The following is a 23,075-nucleotide window of genomic DNA, read 5'->3' on the forward strand; positions in this document are numbered from 1 at the left end:
TAAAATTAGAGCAGGGAATGACCTGAGCAGATGGAAGGAATGGTTGACAAGCAGGCTAATGAATAATCCAGAATCTCTGTAGGGATCGAAGTGTCTAGAGATTGTCTGGTGGAGTAGACCAGGGTCTGCATTAAAATCAAACTGAAAAGAAACATATTCTCAATTTGCTTCTCTGTATTTGTGTAATACTGTTAAAAAATAACATATTTTATCCTTATTTAATTGAGTTGTTAGATATTACATTACTGTGTTTTCTTTAGCCATGCGTACCTGGAGAAATTCATGTCTGAACAGATGATGGAACGAAGAGAGGATATCTGGCTGCCCCTGATCTCCTATCGCAACTCATTGCTTACTGGTGGGGAGGACGATAGGATGTCGGTGATTAGTGGAGGCAGCAGTAGTAAAGCTTCCTCAATACGTAGTAAAAAAGGTCGCCCATCACTAAACAAAAGGAGGACGGAAGGCAAGTAACAGAACTATTTAGCATGCATCCTTATTTCAGTTATTGAGAAAATTAACTTTCATATTCTAATTTCTATATAGCTAAGAAAGCAGTTTCATAACACTGCTTGTCTCTCTGTCACAGTGCTTTTGTAATTTGTTATTACACCCAACCCCGATACTCTTATTAGGGCTATCAAACAATGAACGTTTTATAAAATATTAAACACTACTGTTTCTGTACATTTTTAAACAGATTTTCCAGTTTTGACATGTTTTTGGACTTGCACTGAACTTATTGTGCTACATGATTATGAATCATTTCTGTTCTTAAAAATTACTTAAAGCAGTATTTTGACACTATGATATATAAATTGCTGAAATGAGTGATGTCAAACAGATTTAATACGACATGCAACACATTGACAAAAGAGACCAAATGGATGCTGCCTAATACAGGTTTTGAGAAAGTGCTTAATATAGAGGTGTATAAAAGCATTGTGAAAGTTAACTTGTGCAGTACTAAAGGGAATGTAACAACATGAAAAAGAAAACGGGTGAAAAACGGCAAGTACAAATAGTAGTTAATCAATAAATAATGGTGCAACATTTTTAAAAGAACAGAAAATGCTGGAACATTCAGCAGATCTGGAAGCATTTACGAAGAGAGAACAGATTAACATTTTGAGTCTGTGTTCTGAATAAGTCATGTTTAACTTGAAATTTTAACACAGTTTTTCTCTGTGCAGATGCTGCCAGAGTTGTGGTATATTTCTAGCACTTTGTCTTTATTTATAATTGACTGAACACTGTTTTAGTAAGAAGCATGTGTTTCAAATTACAGAAAAGACTTCTCACTTAACTTATAAAACAATTGAAAATCCACTCCAAGGTTATAATTTACTCTATCCATTAAGTTGACATTTCATTCTCTTAAAAACCAGTCCAAAATATTCTCGGCTTGTAGTGGATTGTTTCCTTTCCCTTTTCCAGCTGGGTAGTTAGTAATTCCTGAACTAACTGTCACAGTGTGGAATATCCTGGAGGTTCCTCCTTCCGGCCAAAGCTAGGTGAATCTTCCAGCCTTGTTTCACTTTCTTTAATCTGAGTATAAAATTCCATCCATATTCTGCATGGTAAACTATAGAAACTGGACGTCTCTGTCTGTCACCGTCTCTGCCTTGCAGGGCGGTAGAAGTGCTAAATAATATAATCTTCTTTCAGCCCCAATAGTTCGGAATTAAATAGACAGTTTAAGGTATGAATATTTATAAAGCCTGGCATTCTTACAGCCTCCCTGTGAGACTTGGAGATAAAATCTTTCCACAGTCAGCACAGTTGTTCTAATCATAGTTGACAGATGTGAACATCTTATGCCTTTTCCCAGTAAATCAAAATTAGCCCCTCCATCCCCACAGCAACCAAGCCACCCGGATTTGTTGTTAAAGAGGATTCTGAGCAGGCAACATGGCTTCTTTTGTCACTCAATTTTATATTAAACAGTCCCAAGTCCTATATTTATAAACTTTGTATTTTAAGCCCAAGGCATAATCACATGCAACTGATACCCCCACCATTGTCCTCTGTTCTCCTGACCTCGTTCGCCACAGTTGGAATGTCTATTAATAGGCTATCAGCTCATTATTAGAGTGGGCATTGGTGTAGCTTATTAGAGGGCTCCTGTGGAACTCTACATCAGCCTCAGGAGGTGAAAACTAACAAAGCAAACTTCATACAACATCTTTAGTAGTTTTTCTTCACAATGATCACTTTAGAAATGTTGCACTTCATTGAAAGCACCTCAGTGATTCCAGACAAAATTTGTTTGCATGGTAGCGTGTTGAACTTCCCCTCCAGGTTAGCCTCCAAAGTGTTAATTCAGAATTCAACCATTCAAAAACGTATATAGGAGCAACCATCGTGTTATTTCTTCATGACAGCATTTTCTTTGGTTTGGTTTTGTAGAGGAGAGTGTTGATAATTCGTGGATGAACAGGAATGACACTGTTCAAACTCCAGGAGTCTTGCATCCTCCACAGTTGACTTCAACAGTCATGCGGGAAAATCCTCGACAACCGGCAGAACACAACATGGAAGATCAGGAATCTGAACGGGGCTCCGAATCTGATTATGTACAGAAGTGAGTGAGCTTTACCTATGATCAAAACTGATAATTCTTGAGCACTGTGGACCACTAAAGGGGAAAGTGCAACGCTTACAAACAAACTTATGCTTTTAGCAATTTAAAATATTTTCTTTCTGTATTGAAATTTGTAGATATAGTTCACAATTAGTTCATTTTTTAAAGTAAGACACTTTTCTGTTTAGCCCTCAAATGCAAATGCCTTGGTTGGGTCAACACAAGCTTGAAGAGGCACACCGAAAAGACAGAGTGGCCATGAACTACATGAAAGCAAGAGGCGGTGTAAGGCAATCAGTGTAAGTTCATAGACTGTTTATTAAGAAACCATAGTTGCCGTGTTGAGGTACTTGGGAAGATATGAAAGATGTCACAGTGCCAAGGTTAGTTAGTTGTGGTCATATCTGGCAGTTCTGCTAATGATTTTTAATATTTAAAGTATTGAGATTATTTTTAATTAAATTCTAGTTCGAAGTAAAATGGTTAAGTTGCAGCTTGAAGGTGTTTGGGACAGTATTGTTAGGATTTCATTTGTAAATTGAAAGGAATATTGTGATAAAGACTGTACCACAAGAAGTCATAAGGGTTCAGGACCAGAGGCTGCATATTAGTTTAGGGAATTTGTTAGATAAGTGCAAGGAATGATGATTAATTACCCCCTACTGCAGTCTTTTACAGATCCATTTGAAATCAGTTGTACAGCTAACAATTGTGTGCATCAGGTCCGTTCATAGATGGGGGCACTAGGGTGACACCAGATTTAGGAGTTTGCTGAATGTAATCATTTTATTGAAAAATCATAATGCTACTTCCATTGAGACCAGAAGGAAACGATTGGATATAACTGCTCTTCTAGCTTTTTAATTTAATATTTAATCTTTCCCTGTCTCTACAGCCGCAGTCACAGTTTAATGGAGGATGATGCTGAACCAATTTTTGAAGATGTAATGATGTCATCAAGGGGTCAATTGGAGGATATGAATGAAGAATTTGAAGACACTATGGTTATTGATCTGGTGGGTGGTCATTTGTATGTTTAAAAATAAGTGTGCATTTAATATTGGGCAATACCATATTTGGAATAATCCATTTGGAGATTTTGAGACAAAGCAAGCCGTAAGTCACTTTGAGAAGTGGTTTGTAGTTTGCTTTTAACACGAAGAGCTCTGAAAGTACAGAATTAGTATTTTGATTTGTTTGTGGCTATTCTTTTAATTTACACAGCATGTTCCTTTGATTACTTATGAATATAGCAGTTAATTATCTACATTCTTCCATCAAATTGAAAATGCTAATTGATTGTGTTTTAAAAGTGACTACATATCTTAATTTTTCTGCTTGAAGATCCATTTGAATTAGAAACTTCGAGAGATTTATATTTATAATATAAAATTCATATAATGGCAGTGATACAGTATCACGGTGAGTCCACTGAAATGCATTGGTAACCAGGAAAATATAATTTGAAATTCACTGTGGTGCTGAGAGTGATTTCAAACCTATTTCATTGTACGGTGGGATTATGCATTAATATGCTCACTATTCTTGGAGGTGATAAAACATCCAAACCTTACTTAATAGTAGTTACAAAGCGGACAAAGCATAATTCTAAATGAGGCTTGAATCTTGGAAATTATCTAAATTTTACACAATTTTAATGCATCAAGCTCAATCACAATTGGACAAAAGAGCTAAGTGGGTTAAACTGATCAACTATCATCCCTGACTGTTTTTATTGCTTTCTTTTTGCATGAATGAACTTATCAAACTAGTAAATTTGTTGCTCAACAAAATAACAAAACTGGTGAATCCTCTACTGAGAGCGGAATGTCAATTTCATATTCTGATTTATAGGATATAGTAAACCAAATTTTGCTGAAAATCAGACCATTTGTTAATTGTCCTGAATTTATAATAAATGCCTGTAAACCTCAAATTAATAATCTCCCATTTTAGTGAGTCCTCACATAAAGTCGTGGTTGCATTCCTGACTGTCTGGACTTTTGACTGAAATGACTGAATTGAGGCTTCCCATGGAAATCAACACTAAATGCACAGTTAGGTTTCTCGGGACATTTATCGCCTGAGAAAATAGAGGTACAAATTGAAATACTATACACAATATGTGCAGTACCATTTAGTCCTAGTTGAAATAACTTGCAAACTAAAAGAGTACATTAAAAGAAATACAACACAATATACAATTTTACAACAATGTTCACTGTGCAGTACTTTTAGCTTGACCAGGCTCCATCTAGTGGCAGATGTTAATAAATGCTGCTATTACCTAGAGACCCTGTATTGACAAATGCATGCCACTAGATGGAGACCAAAACTTGAGTTCAGGAACATACGAAACCAGAAGCCAGGTAAATAACCCGGCTACCTAAGTTAGAGAGCAGGAGGCAAGGCTTGGGAGAGAGGCTGTCCGAGGAAACGGGGCCCAGAGGAGAGGTGAGGTCAAGAGGACAGGAGGTCAAGCCAAGGACATGACAGGAAACAAGGTTGAGAGAGTTATTGCTGATGGGTAGATGGTAGGTAGGGATACCCAGGGCAAAAGCGGAAGTACCAGGGAAGATCACGTGAGTAGACAGGTCTCAGAACACGAAGTCTGGCACGCAACATTAAAGTGAAATTTAGCACATTAAACAATTATACTGACTTTATTATCAGCAGTGTTAAATAAAACATTAAGCAATTTGCCATTAAGCACAGACTTACTGTACATTTCATAAACATGCTCAGTGTGTGTGTTACAACTGAAATGATTTGCCTCTACTTGTGATCATATTCCTAATTTGAAAGTGGCTTGTTGTCTGTACTCAGATTTTTGAGAGTAGTGTTTGAACCATGATTTATAATTATGTGAACTGTTTTTACAGCCTCCATCACGAAACAGACGTGAACGGGCTGAGCTCAGACCAGATTTCTTCGACTCTACTGCCATAATGGAAGATGATTCGGTGTGTATCAAGGAGTACTTTGGTCTATGATGCATCCTCTAATAATCAAGATAAATTAAGTTTTTGAGTACTCCCTTGTAGCTGTCAAAATATTTATAAGTAGCCGCAAAAGGCCTGAATATATAATTGGAAGAGTTAAATTTCTCGGGGTGTGTTTATTTACTCGAGTTTAAAACTAAACCAAAAAGTTTTGTTTCTTCCAAAATTAGTGGTCAAATATAATTGCCATCTTCAGAGGGTTAAATATTTACAGCAGTTGTCTAATTATTTTCTTTTAACATTTCCTGCTGCAATGTTAATGTATTAATGAGTCTGATTGAACTGTTTTATTGACTGATACTGTATACTATTTAAGTGTATATCATACAAAAACTCCTAAGGAACATTGGTTATGTGAATTTAGGCTTTTTGGCTCTTCCCTAAGGTGGGAACTGCCCTAATTTCACCTTTCCAAATCCAAGCATCTTGAAATCATTGTTTTGTATACTGTATTTACGTATGACTTAAATCATAATTCTTCCCTGTTATCTCTGCTATAAGTTGATCTTGGTTCCAGTGATGTGAATCATTACTAATTATTTTGTGTTCGCTGTGTAAGTAGAAATTTCAAAATTTCACCATCTTTCTTGATTTCTCTAATAGTCTATTCTATAAAAATCTTCAGTGTACTCTTAAATATACTTTTTCAACTTGTAGAACTTCTTTATATATAAACCTTAAATATAGTGATGTACTGTTCTGTTTCACGCAGTGAAGATTTTTAAGTGTCGAGCAATTATAGTGTATCAAAGGTAAAATTCTAACCTGTTTAGTTGATATCCTCAAGATTAACACTAACTAACCAGAATTAGAGGTACAATTGGTTATTCTGCTTAGAATGATTATCATCCATTCTGTACTAAATTTTGTAAATTTATGTCTGCACTTGTAAATTCAGCTTTTGTACTACCACATGTTTGTACATGAATTATTACAGAAAATGTTTTGAATTGATATATTTGAAAATGTTCCATGTTGCATAGATTTATTTCTTCTCACAAATCTGAAGATGGATTTTTTGTTTTATTTTTATTTTTCTACAGGGCTTTGGGATGCCTATGTTCTGAGACTGCTGGAAGTTTTATATTTTTAAGAACTCCATCATCTAAAGAGAATCCAAGATCTAAATACTGTGACAGCAACTTTTAAACTAAATTTTACATACTCAAGATCTGATTTATTTTTTATCAAAGGATAAACTTGATGAAGATTTGATTATGATAAATGGGGAAGCCTGAAGGAGGAAGCACTAAAATGGTCTGTTACTGAGACAGATTTTCTTATGGACCGAAAAACGTGGCATCTTCCTGGGAAGAATTACCCCCTACCCCCAAAATTGACCTGACACATGGACTGTAGCACTGCTGAGGAGTGCCACAGTAGGATTTTTTAAAAAAATATATATATCAACCAAGAGTAAATTGTATTAAAATCATGAAGGCATATTTAAAAAGATAGGGTGGCACATACAGCAGATGACACCAAAAGTACAAATGAGTTCCTTGAGTTTTTGTAATTTTTTTCTGCTGTACAGTTTAATATAAAGAATTTTTGAGATCAGCAGTTTATGTTATGTTTTTTAATTCGAGCTTAGAAATTTTTCAGAAGGCAGCAATGCTGAAAAACTAGATTAGGAGCAAAGCAATTTTCTCACACTGGAGTTTGGTTTCTTTGTGGTACGCATTTATTTTATTGAGGGGTGGGGTGGGTAACTGGAAATTAATTGCAAAAACTTATGCAGTTATTGTATAAATGGGTAATAGATTCTGTGGGGGCTTTTTAGAAATGTGAAATATTGCTTCTGCAAATCACAGGTAACCGTAATCTAGAGATTTCTTTTCTTTTTATTACTAAGGTCTTATACATACATCTACAGCAAGCTACTTCCTTTCATAACAAAAGCTGCCTTATTTACTGTGAAGACTACTCATTACCTGCTTTAAGTTTGACTTCAGCAGAGTTGAGATGTACACTTTTATCATCATTAGGCCGGTGCATTTTGCTTTTAGTTTTAATGCTCAGAATCCAACAGGTAAAATTTAGAAGCAGGTGTAGCTTCCTAAAATTCAGTTGTTTGAGAGATGTTTGTTATTTGATGACACTTCACAATACAGTACATTTTCTAAAACCAGGTTGTATAAATCAATGCTGTACACTCCCAAAAGTGTAAAAATTAGGTCAAGAGCACATCTCATTGATAAATTTTGGTGCACTGTTGCCCTCGATTCCAGATCTACTCTATACCGTATTAAGAAATGCCCACTTTTGACTTTCTCAATTGTCTAAATGTACTTTTACAGATAATGTTAATTTTATACAAAACAGAGTTCAATAATTGAGTAAATGGAGGATTAGCCCAATGTGCTAGAATGTGTGTTCCATCTGTCTTGCTTCTGATTAGTTACCTGCAGTATTGAATTGTTCATTAATTTTAATGCCATTTTCCACCTGATCATATTTTTAAGGTAATGTCAGAAACAAATTAATTTTGTAAACTAACATTTTAACATCTTAATTTAGCTGTTCATAGACAGTTTCCAATATAGAAATTGACAATTTGACACCTGAAATTTCACAAAAGCTAATCAAAACATGAAATTGTTTGCAGAAAATATTTGAAAGCTAGTGTCATAAAAATGAAAGAATAATACATTATAAATTTTAACTTTTTCTCACATTTTGAAAGTAGTTATGACTAGATTTTAAATTATAAGGTCATACGAGTCATTTACTAATCTACAATACTAACTTAGATGAACAGAAAAGCTGATTTTAAAGGTATTGACTTTTTGGTATTGCTATTAAGCAGTTGTGAAAATATGCGATATTGGTTAGTTTTGTACAGTTTTCAGGCTGAATTGTCAATGATCTGAAATAGTTCTGTGGATTGAGTGGCGCGATGATAGGTACTGCATGGTTAGAATCATCTCTGCATCAACTTAAGCTGTGCAGTCAACTATATAAATCTGAATTCTTCGGCAGTATTGTAGCAGAATGTGAAACGATGGTTTCATGTCTGGATACCTCCACGCTGGGCTTGAAATTGAGTTTGAAGTTAATAAGTTTTATATTTTGAGTGTTACCTTGATTGGTTTTACTAGTAATACTGTAAATTGTACATTTTCAGTATAAAATTTCTTTTTGTACATTTTAAAGCTGATGCTTCACCTTTCCTTTAATAAACTGTTTGAAAATAATTGGTTGCAGAGGATGTTATTTACAACTGATTTTTTTTTAATATCAATTAATTTCTGTCTACCAGCTGATGATTTCCTCCTTCATTTTGAACCCCAGTGTATAATATAAGTAGATCATGCATTTTTATAATGGTGGATTGGAGAGAGTTGTTCAGCCAGAATATCCAATTTTTTCAGAAAAAATGTCAGAATTTTAGCACAACTGTTGTGGAATAAGCGTTGTCAATTCAGCTTCCGTTTTTAATGTAGCTTTAATTGCATAAAATATAAGGAGGACAAGTAAATCTATGATTACATATGGCTTCTGTTCCCAGTCCTACATCACTTCCTCAGGAGCCCCCAAGAAACTATGCTTGTACCTCTCTTGTTTTTTCAACTACTTGCTTTCAGCAACTTCATTCTTATGGCGCTAGCTTCCGCATTTACATTGACAACACTCAGCTTGACCTCTCACTTTTGTTGATCCTTAGTACTGTCTTTGTCACGCTATTTTGACATCCAGTGCTGGATAAGCAACAATTTACTCCCAACTAAGAATCTTGAGAAGTACAAAGCTGTTGTTTAATCACAAACTGTTTGCAATCAATTTACTCCATCCCTCACCCTGGCAACTGTCTGTAGCTGAACATATAACTCAGAACCTTGGTGCCACTGTTGATGCTGAATTTCTGACCACATCCACCTGCCACCAAGAAGCTCTATTTCAACCTAACAACACTCCACTGAACCACACTGTCTGTGGTTCTGTCTCACTACTGCTCAAACTCTCACCTGTACATAAGACACTAATTTGAACACCTGCAATGATTTCTGACAGCTGAAGTGATTGGCCTCCAACAACTACAGCAATCTTCCTTCTGTTGGTGTTGACTCCAATCAGATATTTTCTCTATTTTGCTGGGGCACCTTGAATGCTACACTTAAATGCTGTTTTGATCTCAAGCGGAGTCTCTCACCATGTCTCTGGAATTTGATTCCTTTGTCCATATTTGGATCAAGGTTGTAATGAGTTCTGAAACAGAATATTTGTAGACAGAGCCAAGACTATGTTTCAGTAAGCATTTGTTAAGTGCCACTTGATAACATCGATAATGAAAACTTCCCTTGCTTTGAATAAGAATGAGAATGTATTGATTAGGCATTAGTGAGGTGAATTTGAGTTTGCTTTGCTTTTCTGGATCAGTCATTCCTAGATGATTGTTAAGTGTTGTGGCTATTCTACAAAGCTTGGCAAAAGGTATGCTGTAGAATTAATTCAGTTATTTTACAATAATTAACTTTGACTTCCCCACATACTTAATAATGTTTAACTGTGATTAGTTATTGAATAGCATTTGCTAGCAAGAAACATTATGACTAGGTTAGGGCAAGGATTATGGTTTTATTGCTGTATAATGGTTCAATCTAATATAAACTTAGGCTGACCAATGTTAAAATGCTTTTGAAGTTGTCACACGTTTTAAAATGATTGTTTTATAATTTAAAGTTTGAAACGGTTTTTTGTATTAGTTTGTATTGTTATATCAAGGTTTGTGTTTTTGAGTATCAACAGTTTAATTAATTCAGACATGGTTTTTGTAACTGAAGAGTATTGATTGATATTCTAGAATTCTTAGAGTTATCATTTGGAAGGGTAGTTGATCTGTAAGAGGTGGCAGTATATAGTCTCGATATTTTCTAATCTACCCATTCAGAGTTGTAACTACAATACTACATAGTGTAAGCAGACACATCAATTGTCCAGTGGTGCCACCTCATCGTGATCCACGGAATTGCTAAACTAAGGACAACCTGTTATAAAAGGGACAATTTTATAAAATGACTGGCATGTTAATGAATAAGGAGACAATAGGCAGTGATGTTAATAAGGTGACCTTTGGTTTCTTTAAAATAAAAGTACTTTGGAAATGGGTATAACCTATGCAGGATTTAGTATGAACAGCTCATATGCTAATAATCCAATTAGAGTTCAAGAGGCCTATGATTATCATGGGGCTAGTGGCTAGCAAGATTTAATGAGGCCTGAGTTTTAGTGGATGGATGCACAAGAGGTCACTTGGTACTATAGACTTAACTATTTTTGGAAAAAGTCTAAAGTACTGATTGTTTAGCAAAGTGGATTGATTGTAATGGCATTTTCATGGAGAGTTGATGATTGGCAGATAACTGGTAGGTTTTGTTTAAATTTTAAACCAGGTGGTGTTTTGTGGTGCAGTGGTAGTGTCCCTATCTATGAGCCAGGACACCCAAGTAAAGGTCTCATCTCCTCCACAGATGTTCAGTAACATCTCAACAGGTTGACTAGAAAATATGTGAATTTTAAACCAGGCAGGTTGACACTGATTAGCCAGGGCATTGCCCTGAGAAATGAACAAATGGCTGTCACCTCCTGCTGAGTTGGAACAGATATAGTGTGCATATGTTCTTTATGCCTGTAAAGAAGAGCCCTGTATCATAATATATGTAGCTTCCAGTATAGGTCAGTTAGTTCAGTTGGCTGGATGACTGGTTTGTGATGCAGAGTATTGCCAACAGCATGGATTCAATTCCCCACACCAGCTGAGATTACCATGAAGAACCCTGTTTCTCAATTTCTCATCTCAGACATAGCGACACTCAGGTTACCACCGGTCATCTCTCTCTCATGAGAAACAGCCCTACGGTCCACTGGGAGTATGGTGACCTTATAGGTTCAATGAGCAAGGTACTAACTATACCCAGCCTTTCAAAAGTTGCAGCATTGTGTCCATTATTGGATTCTGCTATTGGAAATGTGTTGAATAATCCTAAGTATGGGAAGATTTATACCGTCAAATAATTTGGGATGTCTGAGTTCTTACAAAATTGTTCTGACCTCAAATCTTTCAATTAATTTTAATTAAATGGGTAATTTGTTGTCATAGAGCTTTTCTGAGGGCTCTTGCGGCTCAGTGGTAATATCCCTACCTCTGGACCAGGAGGCCTGGGTTCAAATCCCACCTGCTCCAGGGGTTTGTAATAACATCACTGAAAAGGATGACTAGAGATTTCTTCATAAAGCTTTACTAAAACAGCAGTGGCCAATCCACAAGTTGTGATTGCTTCATGATCATTTTCTATCTCGATTACCTAATTAGTTTGCTGGATATGACTAATGGTTCAATTGGGCAGACTCATCACGTAAGCACAACCATGAATACTACATGAATGACTGGGAAATGGCATGGAATGGAAAATTCTGTCAGTAAGTATGAGTGCAGTCCAGTAATGAGTCAGACAAACTGTTTTGAGAGAGAGATTTTGACAAGTATTAAGTAGGAAAAGGGATTTTTTTAAAGTTGAGTTTTGTTAGTGCAAGGTGCAACAATGATCAAATGGGGATATTGAAAACAAAGAATTGATCTGAAGGTTTCTGGAGTTGATTTAGATATAAATGTTTACGCCCTAAGTTTTTCTTCTGGTGTAGATACTTTACAGTCTCTCTGCTAATATGTTCTAGTGATTGTGCTTTAAGGAAAGCACTCAGGCTGCAGGGTGAAGACGGATGGCATGACTTCATACTGACTCAAGGGCTGCTCTAGAATTGCTCAGCCATTGGAAATGACCCAATCCAGCTGACATACAACAGTGCAGGAAGAGATTGAAACATAAGCAGTGTAAAAAGGAGTTCCAAAATAGAGTCGCTGAGGATTCAAATCAAGCTGTGAAACCAGATTTCCTGAGTTTCTCCAGCACTTTGTTTTTATGTAAGTAAATGTAGTTTTAGTATGCTAATAGCAACTAGGTACAAAGTCATTAGTGGTTCTACCCTCAATTATATTTTGTATTTGATGACATTATATTGTTAATAAGCTGCATAATTGAGAGGTGCTTCTGTGACACTTCAAATATTGCAGCACCTAGGAGCTGGTTGATCATTCATCCTTGCACACATTTATGATCATGTTTACAAGAAGGCTGTCGAATCTGAGCACCTTGAGTTTCATCTTAGCTTTTAATGCCATTTAGGTTTGTTATCCTGTTAATATTTGTCTATTAGAAAAAAAGTTTGAAAATAAAATGACATATACTGCTACTGATGAATTCTTCTCACTTCAACAATGAACTGCAGAAAAGATTTAAAAAAAAGGCGCATTTGCCTTTTTTAAAGTGTGTTCATGACTGATGAGACTAATTTAATCTTAACATCTAATTATTTTTTAGAAGGTGGTGAGCCACTGCAGTCCATTTGATATCAGTATACCAGGTGCTATTCAGTAGGAAGTGTCAGGGTTTTGACCAAGTTGATGAATTAGCAACGTATTTCCAAATCTGTGGTGTGAGATTCAGGGAAACTTGCAATTGATTGTGTTACAAATGCCTGCTGCTCTTGTTCTTCTAGGCACTAGAAGTCAGGGCTTTGATGTTGACAAAAGCCAAGGTGGAGCAGCTCATTGAATCAGCGTTTATCCACAGACTTTAATACTGAGTGGCGGATATCTTAAAAATGGCCATGTTACCCCTGACGGTCCACAGCACCTTATGGATGCCCAATTTTGAGTTGCTGGGTCTGTTCTGAATCTCTGCCATTTCACACCGTGACACTGCTAGAAAACACAATGCAGGGTGCCGTCATTCTGAAGATGAGACTGTCTCCACAGGTAATCTGTAGTGATCCCTCAATGTTATTGTGGATAGATGTAGGTCCAACAGGTGGCATGTTGGGAATGAAATTGAGTAGTATTTGAGCTTTTGTTGTTTCTCACCATCTGGGATGAGAGGATCTGGCCAGCATGGCAAGTTGTGGTGGTACTGAATCACACTTGGGGCAGTCGAGGGCATTCTGTGCCATTGTTAAACACTACCTGGAAGAAAGTACTGAATGTCTCAAAGAGGAATGAGGATTCACGAGTGGAAGGAAAACAGTAGGTGGTAATCAGACTTGGTTATTTCCCCTGTGGGGGGAGAAAAACACAACTAGGCAGCAAATCTATTTGTCGTATCTGGCACCCGGAATATTGATGAATGATCCAGCTGATTTGGTTCATTTTAGTAGTGCTATTGATAGTGGGTCTCGAGGCACTTAGAAACCAGACTGGATCAGATTTCCTTTCCTTAGTATTTTTGACAGTCATCATTAAAATTACTAGATTTCTTTAATCCTAGATTGTGTCATGAACACAGTGTTATAAGATAATTAAATTAAGGGGACATATGAAAACATTCTGTGAAACAGATCACTCTGAAAAGAGGGCTGAAGTAATTATAAACACCACTCAAGAAAATGCTCATAATCTGATTGCTACAGGAGAAGAATTTGACTAAAAATCCACTGTAGTGTTGGGTACCTGACTTGTACACCTTCTCACACTGTTTCGTTGAAAAAAGGCAGCTGAATGACAAGTCTCCCAAGTGTCTTGCTCAGGATAAAATATCCACCCTCTGAAATGGCCTAATAATCCACTCAAATTAAGGGTAAATGAGGACAGCGACAAAGCTAGCTTTGCCAGTAATGCCCACATCCTGTGAAAGAATAAACAAGATAAAATCTTGGAAAATTGTGAATAGAACGATTATCAAAGGAAATTGAATCAGAGATAGTAGGAACTGCAGATGCTGGAGCATCCGAGACAACAAAGTGCAGGGCTGGATGAACACAGCAGGCCAAGCAGCATCATAGGAGCAGAGAGGCTGACGTTTCAGGCCTAGACCCTTCTGATCAAAGGAAATTGGCAGTTTTTGACCCAGTGAGAAATGGGTTTTCTGGACAATAGTCCCTGCAATGCTGTGTGTCTGCCAAAAGCAAGGACATCATGAGAATTCCCTGCTTTGAATAGTGGTGTTGGGTTGTTTTACATCAATGAAGGCAAGTAGGATGAGATTTCAGGTCAAAAGTCACACAACATCGGGTTATAGTCCAACAGGTTTATTTGAAATCACGAGCCTTCAGACCACTGCCCCTTTGTCAGGTAAAGTGAAGTCAGCACACAGACACGGACACGGACTTCATAATGAAAGAAATCAAACGATCACACAAATGGTGTGAGTGGAGTGTTGACAGGTTGAATAATAGACCTCTGCAGGTGATCAAGTGTGTCAGACGGTGTGAGTAAAGTGTCCAACAGCTGAATAACAAGTGAAGGGATGACCTATAGTCTGACTAATTGAGGCAGAAAGATAATTACAAAAAATTAAAAATAAGGTGATGCTGGAGACGCAAGTACAGTACCTGGGAGTGCAGTACTTTCCTGGATTGTGTTCGAGTTTTTGAAGTGGGCCTTGAAACCACAACCCACAGATCTCTTGGGGGAGGATTAATATGCTACCACAGATAAAGAAAGATACCCTTTGGTATAGAAAATATAAATGAAACCTGAAAATGTAGCATTAGATGTTAGAGAAGAATTGGATGAACAGAATTAAATTTTACCAGAACACATTTAATTGTTGTGGCCGCTATCTGTGTTGATTTAATACTTCATTTTTGTTTAGCAGTATCATATTGAACTAAATCTGTTTGGCCCAGTGAAGAATGTATTTTCCTGTTGTACTGACAAGGTTAACTTTAAACATGTTCAATTGTATGTTATTACTTATGCCTTATGATTTGAAGCGATGATCAATGCCCTTTTGAACTGTTTAATGGGTTTATTGAAGAAAAGACAAATTCCCAGTAACTGCAGATTTAGACAGTTGATATCATGGGCTTGCAAGGTTCTCTCAGGTTATTATGGTGTGCTGCTTTGGACAAATTTGTTGCTATCAAAGATTCTAACTGAACCCACTCAACAGACTTCACCAATCCAGCATTTTGTTGGTGATTTCAAATTTATTCCTAAAATACTTTTTCATATTTTTTGCTGAACATTGAAGGATTTCAGACAGCATCATTTGTTAACAGTGAATCAATGGTTTTGGGGGGGGTAACATTCTGTTCATCTGCTGTCCATCTTTAAAAGTTTTTTTTCACAGGGGAATATTGCCATGCTTTTTCCAAGGGTTAGTCTGTTTCTTATTTGCCAGCATCTCCAAGTCTCGACAAATACGCAATCGAGTGGTTGCCGGTTCGATTATGTCATCAACAAAACCTGTGTAGAACAAACAACCAGAGTAGATCAGTTTTAAAGTAGATTTTTGGCTAATTTCTCTAATTTAAGTATTAAAAACAGCTGCCTGGTGTATTAACTGAAACCTGGCCAGTGCTAGATACTGCATGCATATTAAAACTAAACAATGTCTGGAAGAAAGTATGAACTTTTGCAATATAGAAATTATTCATTTTGCACTAGCTCGATGAATACCGTATTGCTTACTCTTAATACAGTTTTTAAAGAAGGCACTGCCGGACCCCACATTCCCATCCTCATTGAATCTGTCTTAAATTAGCTTTTTCTTCTTTAGTTTGTTTCCCAGTCAATTCGAAGCTTATTGAAGCTTTGAGCACCAAGGAAAATTGAACATTTTTCTACTTGTAATATAAAAATGCAACACCACAGAGAATGTGAATACCTAGCTTATCGGCAAGCATCTGTGGAAAAAGAAACAATGTTTCAAGCTGAATAGGAGACCTTGCAACTGAAAATACTTGCAGACCTCCTTAGGATTTCTAGCACACTGTTTTTCCTTCATATCGTTACTGAATGTCAAAGTCCCGACTGCTGTCAACAGAGCACTGTCTCCACTAGTGAAAGTGGAAAAAACATAACCAGTCCTGTGGTCAGCTCTGTCACATTGCAATACGTGGGGCAGTGTGTTATAGGACTGTTACGCTTCTCAGTGCCCGTTTTGAATTAAGATGGGGAACTTGATTTTAATTGATACCTCAGGACTTAAAATACTCAAGGAAACAAAATTAGAAAATGCACAACACATGCTTCTTCTGGAACTTGCCTCTCACAGCTGCTGGGAATGGATTTGCAAATGTCTCTACATATTCTGCTTCTGCCTCAACTTCATTCCCTTTTCCTTTAAAGATGATCTGCACAGCACCCTTTGAAAGAAAAATGTCAATGTTTACATTAACATTATCATGTAAAGAGATGTCATGACCAATCTTACAGTGAACAAAATAAGTTGTAAACAACACATAATCCACTTTTTTGATTGGTCTCTTATGCCGACCAGAGTTGTTTGGTTTTCTCACTAAATTATTGATCAAAGGATTTCATACAGACTGCACTCAACTGTCAGCAGATTCAACATGGATGTGGTAACTCTTCTGGCAACACAGTAACTCCCAATTCTTGGTGAAAATTTCATGTTTTCCGTAAACTAACTAACTATACAAAATATCTGTATGACTCACTATTCTTGTATGTTCTTTTCATTTAATCTCTGATGAATATATGGTCACATAGGCACTGTACAAATCAAAATAGGTCTGCACATAAATAGCTTCCCTAACTTAAATTATATTAAAGTTATCTAGAGACCAGCCATGTTCCAATTTATGTATACTTGCTGCATTACTGACAAGTCTTGAGTTACATCTTCCCTTTCTCTAATATACCTTAGATTGCTGTCCACAAACTAGTTAGAACTTGCACAGCCTCTGCACTACCTCAGATTTTCAATTATTTTGAAGAAGGAATGTGAATTTATATTTGAACTGACCAAATACTGATTTATATTCCACAGAAGGATGGTAAGTGAAGGAAGTATACTAGTCTGATTAGGTAGTTCATTTCACTAATTATTATTTTGGCCGAACTTCAAGAGTTAATTTAAATTTCATGCTGCTAAGTTGTAGTCTCTGTAACCTAACCTCTACCCATCTCTAAACAAAGATTTGTTTGAATTATTAGTGAACTGACTAACAATGTAAGGAAAGGTCAGCCACTCATATGACATCCAGGACTTGCACATATATACTACCAGAAGTGTGTGATCAGAAATGCAGAGGTGTCACCTACCTTAGCACCCATAACTGCAACTTCTGCTGTTGGCCAAGCGTAGTTCAAATCACCTCTTAAGTGCTTGGAGCTCATCACATCATATGCACCACCATAGGCCTACAAAAGAAAAACACATTTCACCTGTTTAAAGCTGATTCACATAAAGTCTGTTAAATTTAACAAAGCTAATAAAATAGAAATAATGTATTTGACACTGAGTTTCAGTTTATCATCTCCTTCAGGTTTCTTGTGCTCTGAAGAACTTTCTCCATGCTTTTGCTCCTACACAATGGTCCCAGCTGTTCCACATCTGTTCCTTACCTCTTTCATCTGTTAGTCTTAAACTCCAAAGGAGTTTAAATAACTAAACAAAATCTGATATCAGGATTCTCTGCAGTTACAAATGGTACAAATGCCACTTCCAAGTGCAAAAGAAGGAACCCAATGTCATTTGGAAGCAACTAATTTTTTATAATGACTGTGGCTTGAGCAGGCCAGAATATTGAGAAACTAAAGGGGCAGCCTGCAGCCCAACAGGAACAAAGACAGCTGCTGTTCATGTCCTGGGTTGGTATGAGGAGCCAGGAGTGCTAATTAATGTGAAATAACAGTAGGGCAAGGGCAGGGGTGTGCACAGGATGCAGTAGTGACATCAACTTATGTACGACATACCTTGAAGCCTGTCACTGCCAGCTAACATCACCAGCCCCATCTGTCCATACACAGGAAACATTTTATTGGCTGCTTTGGTGGTTGGAGTAAATACTTAAGTTTCTTTGCTGCCTGCCACTCCAAATTTGGAATGAAGTCCTGCGTTCCACAAAGTGCAAATAGTTTCTCCTGCACTGACCAGCTAATGACTCTAAATAGGACCTGGTTAATTAAATAAGTAATCAAAGGTGAGTTTACTCTAAATTTAATTTCTAAGAAAAATTATTTTATTCGTTATGTGTAGACATGTAGGAATGAACACCATTTCAATATTTTACTGTTGTTTTCTAGTGAAAGGACCTAACTACAGTGTTTATTTTATATTTAGTAATTTATTCCATTTTTAATTATTTCAGCTAGGAATACACTGATCTACACGTACAGAATGATATTTCAATCTGTGCATTGTTCTTTCTCAGCAAAAAGTGCTTCTTGGTACCTAATTCTGGCTTTAAGGGGAATTAATGCTCCACTGAAAGATACTAACTTCAGGAAGTAAGCACAACAAAATAAGGACGTCCAATACAACAACTGGAAATTATCTTCATTATGTAACTGAGGCTAGTTTATAATGGTCTGGTCAGTTATGTGCAGTGCTCAGAGCTTTAACTTGTTAGTGTCACCACCAGCTTGCAAAAGGACCAAGTGGCAGAAACCCAAACATGGTCATCATGAACGTTTCATCCCAGATATAAATGTTACAGGTCATAAGTTGGATTACTTATCTGTTTGAATGTTACACATTTTAAGATTGAAAATAGTGCTGAAAGTGGCAATTTATGAGTAAACCTGCACCTCTGTTTCAGCAATGTATTATCACACCCAAATATTTGGATTAGCTAGAATTGGTATTAAACACTATATTAACCATGGTTAGACCAGGATATTTTCAATAGTTATTGGATGAACATTTCCTTGCAATGACAAATCTACCTCTCAATACATTTCATACAACCAGTAAACATGTCAGAATTTCACAATTCATGGAACTTCTTTGTTATGGATATAACATTATAAATTACACCGAATCAAACTTGCTCTCCCCTTAACTTCCATTCCCCCAAGCAGCATTCCATGTGAAGCAGTGATTTACATGTACTTCATTCACCTTAAGTCTATCTGCTGCTTACAATATAGAACATTACAGCACAGTACAGGCCCTTCGGCCCTCGATGTTGCGCCGACCTGTGAAACCAATCTGAAGCCCATCTAACCTAAACTATTCCATCATCCATATGTTTATCCAATGACCATTTAAATGCCCTTAAAGTGGGCGAGTCTACTATTTTTGCAGGCAGGGCATTCCACGCCCTTACTACTCTCTGAGTAAAGAACCTACCTCTGACATCTGTCCTATATCTATCACCCCTCAATTTAAAGCTATGTCCCCTCGTGCTAGCCATCACCATCCGAGGAAAAAGGCTCCCACTGTCCACCCTATCTAATCCTCTGATCATCTTGTATGGTCTTCCTTAACAATTACGAGACCTAAACAGATTGGGTGACCACTGTGTGGTACAGCTCACTGCAAATATGTGACCCTAAGTTTCCAGTGGCCTGTCATTTAATTCTCCACATTATTCATGCTGACAAATCTACCCATATCCTGCAAAGCTCAATATAAGCTTGAGGATCAGCAGGCTGTCATTTGTAGAGGCATTTTACAGCCGTGCAGACTCAACACTTATGATGAAAACCGAAAGAACAGCGAATGTTGTAGATCAGGAACAAAAACAGAAGTTGCTGGAAAGGGGCAGGTGTTACACCTTTGCCAGTTGCAGGAGAAGGTGTCATGGGGCTGTGAGGGGTTGGTATTGAGAGTGAAGGAAGAGTGGACCAGGGTGTCTCGGAGGAACAGTCCCTGCGGAAGGCAGACGAGGGAGGGGTGGCATCTCACTGGAGGTGATGGAAATGGTATCTGATGATCATCTGTATGTGGTGGGAATGGTAGGTAAGGACAAGGGGAACTCTATCGTTATTGTGGGAGGGAAGAGAGGGGATGGGTCGGACTTGGTTGAGGAAGAACGTGGACATTTCGGCAGCTCCCTTATCGAAGTTGGCCTCACCTAAATATATACAATGGAGACAGAGGAACTGAGAGAAAGGCATGGAGTCTTTACAGGAAGCAGGGGGTGAGGATGTATAGTCCAGGTACCTGTGGGAGTCAGTTTATAGTGGATATTAGTGGCCAGTCTATACCCAGAAGTGGAAACAGAGGTCAAGGAAGGGAAGGGAGCAGTCAGAGATAGACCACGTGAAAGTGAGGGCAGGGTGGAAATGGGAAGTGAAATCGATGAACTTTTCCAATTCCGGACGAGAGAAGGAAGCAGCACCAACAGTATCGTCAATGTAGCGAAGGAAGAGTTGTGGGTGGGAGCTGGAATAGGACTGGAACAAGAAATGTTGCACGTACCCGATGAAAAGACAGGCAAAACTGGGGCTCATACGGGTACCCGTGGCCAAACCCTCTGACCTAAAGAAAATGAGAGCAGTTAAAAGAGAAGTTGTGAGGGTGAGGATGAGCTCGGCCGAGTGGAGGAAGGTGGTGGTGGGTGGGCTCAGTTCAGGCTTTGCTCCAAGAAAAAGTAGACAGCCCTAAGACCATTCTGGTGGGGAATGGACGTGTAAAGGGATTGCACATCCATGCAGGAGCCTGCAAACTGGAAATTTTGAAACTGGCATAAAGTATCAGAGGGATCACGGTTGTAGGTTGACACGGACTGGACCGAGCGAGAGATGACTGAGTCAAGGTAGGAAGAGATGAGTTCTGTGGGGCATGAGCAGGCTGAAACGATGGGTCTGTCTGTCCAGACAGTCCTGTTAGTGGATTTTTGGGAGGAGGTAGAAGTGAGCTGTGCAGGGCTGGGGGACGATCGGCTTGGAGGCATTTGGGGAGATCAGATGAAATGAGGTCATTTCCTTCACTCCCAACACTCCCCCCAGCCCCACTGCATCTTCCCCTGAAACTGGTGAAGGTGTAACACCTGCCCATTTACTTCCTCCCTCCCTCCCTCCCTCCCTAGTATTCAAAGGCCCAAACATACCTTCCAGGTGAAGCAACAATTCACCAAAACTTCCCACAATCTAGCCTACTGCATTCATTGCTCACAATGTAGTCTCCTCTACATTAAAGGAAATGAAGCATAGACTGGGTGACCTCTTTGTAGAACATCTACGTTCTGCTCGCAAAAAAGACCCTGAGCTACCTGTTGCCTGCCACTTTAACACACCACCCTGTTCCCTGGCCAACATCTCTTGTCTCAGGCTTGCTGCAGTGTTCCAGCAAAGGTCAGTGCAAGCTGGAAGAACAACGCCTCATTTTCTGCTTGAGGACCCTGCAGCCCTCTGGATTCAATACAGAGTTCAATAATTTTAGGGCCTAAACTCTCCCATGTCCTAGGCCTTGTAATCACATAGCCTGCCATTTCACACTACCTATTGTTAATCAGTAACAGTCACCATTAACAGCTATTCAGCCTCCTTGTCTATCCTACTGCTCTCCTCTCTCTTCAGGGTCTATCCTACCCCATCCCTCTCCCTATCTTCTGTACAGAACCAACGTTTTCCCAGCTACCACTAGTTCTGAGGAAGGGTCACCGGACCCGAAATGTGAATTCTGATTTTTTTCTTCACAGATGCTGCCAGACCTGTTGAGTTTTTACAACAACTTCTGTTTTTGTTCAACACTTATGATCCTGGAGCAGGCCACCAAATTTATGTTATGATCTGGCTGGGACCAGCAACTTTTATTTTTGAAGCAGACAAGGTGAGAGTTCCAAAGGATGTATTGAGCAAATACCACTGAAGTTTTTCATTCCCACTGCTCTGCTGCACTGATGTTTTAACGCTTGCAGGCTTTGCTGTGCTCTCTTTCCACTTGCTCAGCTCTCCAGATCTCGGAGTCCGGAATCTAGTTGCCTACAAATTCTTAGAACTTCCTGCAGTGTTCTAACTACTGTTAACCGATCTTGACTCCTCAGCGAGTCCCCTACACACAATCTATGTGGTTCAGCTGACATCTGAGCAGTACAGCTAACTGCATCACTTCAAAACAGATTCTGCAACTCACTCACTCTCTCCACCACTCACATCGCCACTGTAACCTTTGACCTTCTCGCACCCATTTTTGAATTATCCTGAATGACTTATTGCAAGATTTTCAGTAAGCGTCTCATCTGTTGCTAGGCAGAATTGCATGCTGCCAATATTTTGGCACAGCAAAATGTAACTGACTATGGCTGATGATATCTAAGTAAAAGAGGTGGCAGAATCAATATAAGCCAGAAGCTGCTCTTTAGGCCATATTCCATAAGGACATCTGGATCCAAATAAAATCTCAATGCTGATATGAAATTTCAGTTTTTCTCCCAAATACAGTAGTTGTGTGTTTGGTGCCTCTGCAAACTAAGATGACAATTTAAATTATCCACCCATTAAAATCAACCACAAATGTTTTATCTCACTAACTGAGACAAGATTTGAACCAAAATCCCAGAGGTAAGGGTGTAAGGTCTGACTCATTGAGCCCTCAAGTCCCTTTTCAGTTGAGCATGTACAATGATATAAACACCAGAGATACAGAAACACAACATTCTTTCATATTTCTCTCTTTTGGTGTAATAATTGCCACCCAGACTGACCAGACAGGGGATTTTGTTTTCGGGTAAAGATTCTACAGTTCCACAGGGTCTGGCAGCTCTGTGGAGGAGAAAACAGAGTTAACGTTTCG

General features: G+C 38.1%; 2 protein-coding genes across 7 annotated transcripts in view; one reads left to right on the top strand and one right to left on the bottom strand.

Annotated features, from left to right (window-relative positions):
- Positions 1–8,783, top strand: part of LOC109934307 (cohesin subunit SA-1) — a 194,876-nt gene extending 186,093 nt beyond the window's left edge. For all 5 annotated transcript variants that reach the window (XM_048604839.1, XM_048604843.1, XM_048604842.1 and 2 more), the window contains exons 29-34: positions 261–466; positions 2,410–2,584; positions 2,773–2,883; positions 3,480–3,600; positions 5,467–5,547; positions 6,630–8,783. In XM_048604839.1, the coding sequence (XP_048460796.1) occupies positions 261–466; positions 2,410–2,584; positions 2,773–2,883; positions 3,480–3,600; positions 5,467–5,547; positions 6,630–6,653 (718 nt within the window). In that variant the 3' untranslated portion in view covers positions 6,654–8,783. The remainder of the gene's footprint in view (positions 1–260; positions 467–2,409; positions 2,585–2,772; positions 2,884–3,479; positions 3,601–5,466; positions 5,548–6,629) is intronic.
- Positions 8,784–14,651: 5,868 nt separating this feature from the next.
- pccb (propionyl-CoA carboxylase subunit beta) overlaps positions 14,652–23,075 on the bottom strand; it is a 56,923-nt gene continuing 48,499 nt past the window's right edge. For both annotated transcript variants that reach the window (XM_048604828.1, XM_048604827.1), the window contains exons 13-15: positions 17,654–17,752; positions 16,632–16,731; positions 14,652–15,829 (exon numbers count right to left, since the gene is read on the bottom strand). In XM_048604828.1, the coding sequence (XP_048460785.1) occupies positions 15,708–15,829; positions 16,632–16,731; positions 17,654–17,752 (321 nt within the window). In that variant the 3' untranslated portion in view covers positions 14,652–15,707. The remainder of the gene's footprint in view (positions 15,830–16,631; positions 16,732–17,653; positions 17,753–23,075) is intronic.

Source organism: Rhincodon typus, chromosome 13, assembly GCF_021869965.1.
Source record: "Rhincodon typus isolate 14 chromosome 13, sRhiTyp1.1, whole genome shotgun sequence".
In the NCBI taxonomy this organism is placed as follows: domain Eukaryota; kingdom Metazoa; phylum Chordata; class Chondrichthyes; order Orectolobiformes; family Rhincodontidae; genus Rhincodon; species Rhincodon typus.